Below are 9,713 nucleotides of genomic sequence, written 5' to 3'. Positions count from 1 at the left end.
TTGTTTGAAGGTCGACAATGTGGAAGGTTGTTTGAAGGAAAACAGGCCGAATGTACAGTCAGCAGCAGAAGTTGCTAAGCGGCGAGGTGTTCAGAATTACCTTGACGCGCTCTTATTCTCTTAACAATATAGTCGCGTCAAGATCATTTTGAACACCTCGCCCGCTTAGCAACTATTGCTGCCGACCGTAGTTATTGGGGGCGTCAGGCGTGTAGTTATCCAATTCGAAATAGGCTTCAGGGGTACCGCAAGGGTCAAAACTGGATCCTCTGATTTTGAATATTTTTTACGTTATTACTGTTTTAATTCCCAAATTAATAAAAGACTAGGTATTTATTTAAATTCTATTATTATTTTTCTTTGGATATTTATACAATACTATTTATTTTTATTTCAATTATGTAATATGTTGTGGCGTTAAATAAATGTATTTTCTTTCGTTCTTTCTTCTTATTTATTGATACTTTATCATACTGTAAAGTTTTTTCTGGCTGAGGAATCACAGCGGGGTCAAGTACCTTTATTGCCTACACTAACAGTCGAGGTATAAATAAATGCTAATTTAATATTAAACAATAATGAAAAAAAAAAACAGTAAAAAGACAAATAAATAACTTATGAACTAAAAACACCTATACAGCATTAATAAAATACAACAATCTTACAGCGAAATCAGTCTTATTTGAATTGAAGTACAACTGTTGTAAAAATAATTTAGTTTCAACAATGTTCCAATTCTCGCAAAGATTTTTTTTTTCGTATAAACTATTATACGTATTGATCATAAAAATGTATCTTTTCAGATGGTACCATCGACACGGCAGCTGTAGAAGCGCTTTCGTCCGCGCCCGAACAAGAAACTCATTAGGAGTGAGGAGGAAACTGGCTCCCTCCACTGCTGACCTACTTTACGTGTAGTATACTGTGTCGTATGTAAGAAAGAAAGAAGAAAGAAAGAAAATAAATTTATTCAGGACGCTTACAATATCGCTTAAATCTATTATTACACTTTATTATACTACGCATAAACGTCACTGAAAAGGTCTCCCCTCAGCTTGGTGTCAAGTTACCTCTAGGTATCTTGACGCTGGTCAACACCTGGTGGAGACCTGTCCAAGAGATCGCGTCAGTACGTAAACTTAACTAACATTATAAACTAAATCGAGATCAGAATAGGAATAACAATATATATATTTTTCAGTTCGACCTATTATATAAAATGTAATTAATATATATAATATCACTTATTTACTTAATACATATGTGTAAGACTAGTTTGAGTTTAGAGTTTACCCCGTGGCTGCATGGACTGAAAAAGAATTAAAACTAAATAAAGATGAGAGTTGGCATTGGCACTTACAAGTGATTTACTCTTTGAGCAGATTTCTGCAAATTTAAAATATACTTTTTGTATTTTATTTTAAAAGACAAAATTGAATGCGAGTTTCGTATGGGCGGCGGTATGTTGTTCCAGCATTTCGTGGCGGAATATCTAAAACTGCCACGAAATGCAGTATGTATAAGGATTACTTGGTACAAATACCGCTACGTCCGTTATGTTGTTAACGTTGTTATATCTCATCGTTTAATACGAAACGGCTTGACAAAGATTAGGTATTCGTTTTCTTCGTAACTGCCAAAAGTTAATTTTTAAGCATGTTGTAAAGTTCCTTATGTTTGAGTGATAATATTTCTCGATACGTTTTTAAAACGACCGGTTCAGGTCTGGTTTAAAACTATCGTTACATAGGTACCGAAACACTACGATTTTACTATAAAGACCAGTCTACTCGTGCAATGATACTTTGATAAAGACATGTACGGCTCGCCCGCGCCGATGGTGAGCAGTTGTCGCAGCGTTGACATTGATGCTTTCACTGCATGTGATAACTGTCTTTACGTTTATTTTATGTATTAGAATACCTATCGAGCTTAGAGTATGAAGTAGTAGCGGGATTGTGTGAGTTATAGTTAGGTAGGTATAGTAAATAGGTAAGGTGCATCGTTGACATATCGCTTGAGATTAAGGTACCTAGTGCCGAACAAATAACCTCAGTGGTTACAACTTTATATTGATATCACTAAGTGATGAAACGGCCGGCCTCGGGAGTCATGGAACACTCGATCCTGGCACTATTTCTCGTTTTTAACCAACTTCAAAATGAAGGTTTCTGAATTTGTCGGGATCTTTGTTTTTTTTTTGTAGGATTTTTATGTTTTGATATTTTCAAGCCACCGGACTGATAAAGAAAGGATACATTTTGTTTAAATATTCCCACAAATAGTACCCAATTCATTTTTGTGTGAAGGAAAACATCGTGAGGAAACCTGCATACATCTGCGAAGAAATTTAAAGGTGTATGTAAAGGCTCCAATCCGCATCGGGCTAGCGTGGGGACTATAGCCCGAGCCCTCTCGCGCAGGAGAGGAGGCCTGCGCCCATCAGTGGGACGTATATAGGCTCAAATTATTATTATTATTATTTTAGTACCCAATTAGGTATGTATGACGTCAGATGACCTGATGATCGTGACAAAAATAAGGAAATTAAATCTTCAATAATTTTAAACACATCACATTTTTTGGGTATTTTCTTCTCGTAACTGGCGCATGTGCCCTCAGAAAGCAGTATTCGGTATATTATGAAGTACAAGTAGAATATTCTACTAATCGGTCACGTAAGTGGTAGAATGAAAGTCGATTCATTTAACAAAAATACTTGTACGCGTGTCGCGCGACGGAGTGTTCGGGCGCCGTGTTGCGTGCCACTGCCACTGGCAATGACAAGTACCTAGGTTTGTTCCTGAGCACGTTTGATGTTTTAGAGGATAGTAATATATCATAATGTGATTTGTATTCTATGCCCACCATTTTATCCATTTAAACCGAAACGGGTTCTAATCCAGACTCTCTTCGGTTTAAAAGGATAATATATGATAACCTAAAGATGTAAAAAAAATGTGAGCGCTTTTGTCCATGAATATCAGTCTTATTTTAGGATGTAACTTTAGATTTGGTGTTTTTTTTTTGTGTAAATGTATGTTGTCGGCTGGTGAAGCTTGCCGAGCTTATAATGTAAGTAGTCAATTTTATAATCTCCATGTAGAATTTTGTGATGTATGTTTCGTTATGTATAAATATGTATATACGTATAAGGTACCAATAAGCCATGTAGTGCTTTCTATCAGTCTCGTAAGATGCGAACTATTGCGTTCACGGGTGATTTCTATTATAAACCTTGAGTGTTTTGAATTAAGGTTCACCGCATGATGATCACAAAATTAAATAGGTGAGTAAATGTGAAACAGATAGGATGGAAACACGATTGAACTCAATTTAGTTTTCCTTTTTTTACATTACTACATTTAAAATGATTATTTTGTATTATTAAGAGTCCTGCCAGCCTATTATGGATAGCTTTATCCATCTTTATCCACGTGATAAAATAACTGTCACTGTTTAACACCGTGGGAAAGAAAGTGACGGACACCGTTTTATCACGCTGTCACGTAGACAAGAACGACCATCAGGTCCGTACAGTACGGATATGATGGTCGTTCTTGTCTACGTGACAGCGTGATAAAACGGTGTCCGTCACTTTCTTTCCCACGGTGTTAAACAGTGACAGTTATTTTATCACGTGGATAAAGATGGATAAAGCTATCCATAATAGGCTGGCTGAGGAGATGAATGTAACGTATTAAATAAAAAATAACAATTAGTAACAGAAACTTTAGAGATGTCACTGTCAGTTGAGGCTGGTTGAGGTGCGGTGAGGGTGAGGGGTGGTTGAGGTCGCATTTCTCATTTCAAGTTCTCTGTTATCCTTTAATGTGTTGCCGTTATTGAACTAGATCACCGTGAAATAGATTGTGTGGAGCCGAATATAGGGACCGTGCGCGATGGAGGGTCTGCCACCTTGTGGCCTCAATCGGAAACATATGAACCGTGCATGAAGAAACTACCACAAAATATACAAGTACAGTCACCACACGGGATTGTTACACCATTTATACTTACGCTATGGAATGTCCAATTTAGCTAGAACCCTAAATGGCGTAACAATCACGGAGCGTGACTGTACATGGGCTGTTGGTTCTTTGGGGGTTTACGGTTTTAAGTGCTTAAATGTTGACGATGTTCTTTATTGTATTGTAATATGCTTCTCGGAAAAATCGAGGCGTGTCCTGGTAGATACCGAACGACCGACTAGTCCGACTACCGAGTGAAGCTAATTAATGAACAGGTTTAAAAACATAAGTCGACGTGTATACGCATTTCACCAATAGGTACCCGAAGAACTTTTAACATCTCATCTCAAAATATTATTTTACAACGGACGCTTTTTAAAAATAAGTGGTTCTCCTTTTGTAAATGATATATGTACACTCGTATAACGGACTATGTACTATTTTGTAGTGTTTTTTATTTGTGTATATTATTGTCGACTCATAATGTACAAAGAATTAGCCAAAATATTGATTTAATAAATTATATACACTGTTAAGCCTTTGTTTTTCTACCTTAATATAATAACTTATAAATATACTTTGCTGCTAGAAAAAAAGGGAGAATAGTTTCAAATAAAAATTTCGAGCGATGCAGGTAGGTTTTAGCTACAGAAGCTTTCGCTAGTTCGGGACATAAAATCAGTAGGTATAAAGAAAGGTCATAACATTGGAAGTCTGTGATGTAATTTAAAGTAAAGTACCTAAAGTCTATTTTTTTATTCGGTAGACTGAAATGACAGTTAATAGTATGAAATGACATTTCATGTTCATACTATTAACTGTCATTTCAGTCTACGGAATAAAAAAACAGACTTTAAGTGTAACCGATATAAATGGTAAGAAATTAAGTTTGTCTTCAATATTGTAAAAAATCGTTCACACGGCTCTAGCCGTCTACGGTAGGGTTGCCAATCGTACTATATTATATAGTATTGTACTATATTTCGGCTCTCTGTACTATATACTTTTGGAAAAATATATATTACGCTAAAATACTATATTTCCGATTAAACGTATATTACACTTATGTACTATATTTTTTTGAAATGTACTACTTATATTTTTGATGCCTTATTCTGGAAAATACTATATTCCACCAAAAAAATGTTGGCAACCCTACTAGACGGCTTTCCGTTTCCGCATCTTATTTGGTGGGATGTCTATTTCACGGGTTCTTTAGAAGTTTCACGTATAAATAACACTTGCACTGCGTGAGCTATCTTTTAATTCTTGCAGACTTATCTGCAGGAAACTTCACCTGTCGGAAGCCCGTGTTGATCGAAGGCAGGAAAGAATATCTTTTCAGTGTTTTTACACATTTATAACTCTTTGGTAGGTACCTACTGAACTTAATAATCAATAACAGAGTTTTAAAAGAACAAATCTGTCAGTGACTGACAAACTGTCAGAAAATCTCCGACCGTCGCGCGTCGCCCATGATGTGAACACCATCAAGTATATACATCGTAACACAATGGAGAACGTAGTGGAATATGAGAAGGAGTGCGTGTGTCGGAGCGGCGGCACGCTCGATGTGCTGAAGGAGGTGCAGCGAGCGTACGAAGTCAGACTAGAGTTGGTGGAGAGGGTCGGGGGAGTGGACACAGTGCAGGTCAGTAGAGGAGGCGAGGAGACACGCTCCATGTGCGGAAGGAGGTGCAGCGAGCGTACGAAGTCAGACTAGAGTTGGTGGAGAGGGTCGGGGGAGTGGACACAGTGCAGGTCAGTAGAGGAGGCGAGGAGACACGCTCCATGTGCGGAAGGAGGTGCAGCGAGCGTACGAAGTCAGACTAGAGTTGGTGGAGAGGGTCGGGGGAGTGGACACAGTGCAGGTCAGTAGAGGAGGCGAGGAGACACGCTCCATGTGCGGAAGGAGGTGCAGCGAGCGTACGAAGTCAGACTAGAGTTGGTGGAGAGGGTCGGGGGAGTGGACACAGTGCAGGTCAGTAGAGGAGGCGAGGAGACGCGCTCCATGTGCGGAAGGAGGTGCAGCGAGCGTACGAAGTCAGACTAGAGTTGGTGGAGAGGGTCGGGGGAGTGGACACAGTGCAGGTCAGTAGAGGAGGCGAGGAGACACGCTCCATGTGCTGAAGGAGGTGCAGCGAGCGTACGAAGTCAGACTAGAGTTGGTGGAGAGGGTCGGGGGAGTGGACACAGTGCAGGTCAGTAGAGGAGGCGAGGAGACGCGCTCCATGTGCGGAAGGAGGTGCAGCGAGCGTACGAAGTCAGACTAGAGTTGGTGGAGAGGGTCGGGGGAGTGGACACAGTGCAGGTCAGTAGAGGAGGCGAGGAGACACGCTCCATGTGCTGAAGGAGGTGCAGCGAGCGTACGAAGTCAGACTAGAGTTGGTGGAGAGGGTCGGGGGAGTGGACAAAGTGCAGGTCAGTAGAGGAGGTGAGGAGACACGCTCCATGTGCGGAAGGAGGTGCAGCGTACGTGCGTATGAAGACAGACTAGGTGTGTGCTTCAATAGAAGCTGGTACAAGCTAGCTTTAGGAGTAGCGTTCAGGCATCGCTGACCGTGTAGTCGACGGGTTTGCCACCGAATCACATTGGGCCTCGACCAAGATCAGGGTGACCTTGGACCGATGGAAGCTTGGTTGATTACCGTGTTGATTCTGAAACAGTTCCAAATTTGGTCTTCATTATATCTTTATCTAGATCTACACCATATCACATATAGGTATTACTCTAAGTCTGTGCGGAAAGAGAATAGTCGTGGAATGTATGAGGCCCAATACATTCCATGACTCTTCTCTTTCCGCACAGACTCTATGAACCATTTTTCTTCTCGCTTACCTACCTAATTGATACCTAGACGGAACGAAAACTCGCATACATAAATTTTTCGCGTACAGTATTGCTATACCTACTGTGGAATTTGGATAGGATTCATCCCATAAGGTAGAGAAGAAAGAAAGCAAGGTAGAGAAGATAACATAACTATGCGAATTCACGCACCTCCTTTACGAATCTTACCGCGCGGGTGAGCGGGGTTTACGAAAAATAGTATGAGCAACAATAACTGCAGCGGATGCGTGCGACGGAGTTTACCTACAATGGATCCCGCGTGCGTGCGCCCGCTCTGCGTGCACTCGCGTGCGTGCGCCCGCTCCGTGTACTCGCCCACGCTAGCATACTTTACGCCCTAAGTTTCTCTATTGACAGGCTATCTTTCGTGGTTTAATTAACGTGTGTTATTATGCAGATGCAGGCGCGAGTGTTGCGGTCGTGGGTGAGCGACCTGGTGGCACAGAACGCGCTCCTGGTGCGGGCGGTTGAGGAGTTAGAGCGAGAAACCACGAGCCGGGCCGAGACCGAGCGGCGGAGGCACGCTGAGGTAAGTGTGTAGGGGAGTCACCTGCTCCCTCTGGGCCAGAATACCCTATAAATTTAATACCCTTGTACCGTGTAGGCCGATTGTAGCCACCTGGGGGCGCATAATGCTCAGAAGCTGTTAAGCTTTTCATGTTGGTATTGCGCTTTAACAGTACCTACTAGTGCAACGTAGCTTCAGCGGACGTTTTTATACCACAATTCACAATTCATATTGCGGCAGGTGCAGCGCTACTCATACATATCTACTAGCTTAGTTGCACAGTTTAATTTTAAATCAGGTGACTCAACACTCAACAGCACAATAGCCAAGCTGCTAGGCTTTGTAGGTGTGCTATGTGGTGTCCTCTTTTTTTTATCTACTTATTTAAAACAAGCCTTTATCAAAAAGACATGTCGGCTCCGTTGGGCCTCTATATTTAATAAAGAATTTCAACGAGTGTTGAAACGAGTGTGAGTCCGGACACATTCCATTAGAAAGTGATGTATATCCTCGACAGAGTCGCAAATATCGCAGTTGGGCGACTCTGCTTTCCTCATCAGATGAGCAAACATATTTAATGGAATGGGACCGGACCGAAGCCTGTAAGCACGTACAATTTTGTGGTGGTGTCCTCATCAAGCGAATAAAAGGATTATATCTTTTCTTTCGCCAACTTTTATAAGCAGTCTAACCATGTTCACAGCAGAATCTCAGATAGGTACCTAAGTTCAAATTAGGTTAAATAGTCAACTTTGTAGGATAGTTCTGATTTAAAACATCGATGATAAATAACGAACATGCGTAAAGGTTTGAAAACTTCCTCGTCGCGCAATTAACTGAGGACATAAACAAATCAAATCCACTTTATCAACGTGAACGCGAGATATTGTGACTGTGGAAAGTGTGGTCTGTTTGAAGCGCCAGCGTTCCGCAGATAGAGTGCGAGCTGCGCGCCGAGACGGCGGTGCTGCGGCGGCGCCTGGCGCGCAAGGACTCGGACCTGCGCGGGCTCGTCGAGCTGCTGCGCCGGCTCAGGGAGCTCGACGTGTGCACACTAGACGGAATACACTTCTTCGAGGTCTCACACAGTGATATTTTCGGCTCTGACGGGTGGTGAGTTACTGTAACTATGACTATAGCTAAACCTGCTCATCTTGTATCTAGCCAGTTGTTGGGAGTGACCACCCACTGCACGCACGACGGGATACACTTCTTCAAGGTTACACACAGGGTGTTGGTGGTAAGTTACTTGTAACGGTTGTTATAGTAAAGTAAACATTGTTGCTCATTGAATGCTTGCGAGAGTGAGCCATCTGTACGTCCGACGGCAAACACACAGACTTTCGTCTCCGATATCTCGTAAGTTAATTTCCCTATAGTAGTTTATGCAACAGTGATATAATAAGGGTTCTTAAAATTCAAGGGTCGAAGTTACAAAACGAGACGTAGTCGAGTGAGTGAGTGAGTTATTATTGAGTTGTTACCTCTTTCAATCAAGATGATCGGAACTTGTATCTTTAAAAAAAATAAAGCAGTTGTATTATACTCTGCTAGCAGTCATCTTATGAGCCTATAGACAAAGCATTCAAATGACATTGCTTTAGATATCACTGTCAGTCATTTAATTGACACATTTAAGTGCTGGAGTAGAAAAAATAAATTATGACTGTTTTGTTATGTCACATTTGTCCGGTACTATTATAGTTCTTAACATGACCTTTACTTATTTTAAGTTGAATCTATGAATGTACTAGTATTTAAGCATAAATTGGATAATTACCATTGTATGAATCAAATGAGCATAAGATTTAAACGAATGAAATGAATTAAAAACCTTTAAACCTGTTTCTAAATTTATGCCATAACTCAGGCTTTTCCAAACTCTCATGCTCATGTAGTTGGCCCTCGGCAACGAATCAGAAGGGTCAAAGACGATATAAATCGGACCGCCAAACGGTAGCGCAATATCCGAAGGCCTGGCAAAGTTGACATACACCCTTGGGTCGTAACTAATGTCCTCGGTGTGAAGGCTAGTCTATCAACTGACGGAGAGTTTGTCCACAGGCTGTCGCTCCGGAGGGGCGACGGCGGCGGCGACTCGGGCTCCGGAGACGACCCGCCGAGCGGGCCGCTGCAGCTCAAGCGTTTTTAATTACCCGTTACCTATGTTTTTGAACCTATTTATTTTGGTATTTATGTATTATATCTTTTATTAAGACAAAGTGTTTATTTTTATCTGCAATCCAAACTATCCAAAAAGAAGTCTGAGAACCTTTCAAGTAGAATGTGCGCGTATATTAAATTGTGTATCTAGGCATCTCGATACGTATAATTTACATTAGGCAGGCAAAGCTCAATATAGAAAAAAGGAATTTGGACCCGG

The 9,713-nt window shown here is 41.2% G+C and overlaps 1 protein-coding gene across 1 annotated transcript in view; it reads left to right on the top strand.

Moving 5' to 3' along the window:
• The first annotated feature begins 5,476 nt into the window (after positions 1-5,476).
• LOC134648306 (uncharacterized) overlaps positions 5,477-9,713 on the top strand; it is a 28,963-nt gene continuing 24,726 nt past the window's right edge. Inside the window, exons 1-2 of the mRNA XM_063502797.1 lie at positions 5,477-5,622; positions 7,202-7,351. Of these exons, the coding sequence (XP_063358867.1) occupies positions 5,485-5,622; positions 7,202-7,351 (288 nt within the window). The 5' untranslated portion in view covers positions 5,477-5,484. The remainder of the gene's footprint in view (positions 5,623-7,201; positions 7,352-9,713) is intronic.

Source organism: Cydia amplana, chromosome 5 (assembly GCF_948474715.1).
Source record: "Cydia amplana chromosome 5, ilCydAmpl1.1, whole genome shotgun sequence".
Lineage (NCBI taxonomy): Eukaryota > Metazoa > Arthropoda > Insecta > Lepidoptera > Tortricidae > Cydia > Cydia amplana.
The sequence above is the reverse complement of the archived record's forward strand: the minus strand, read 5'-3'. Positions and strand labels throughout refer to the sequence as shown.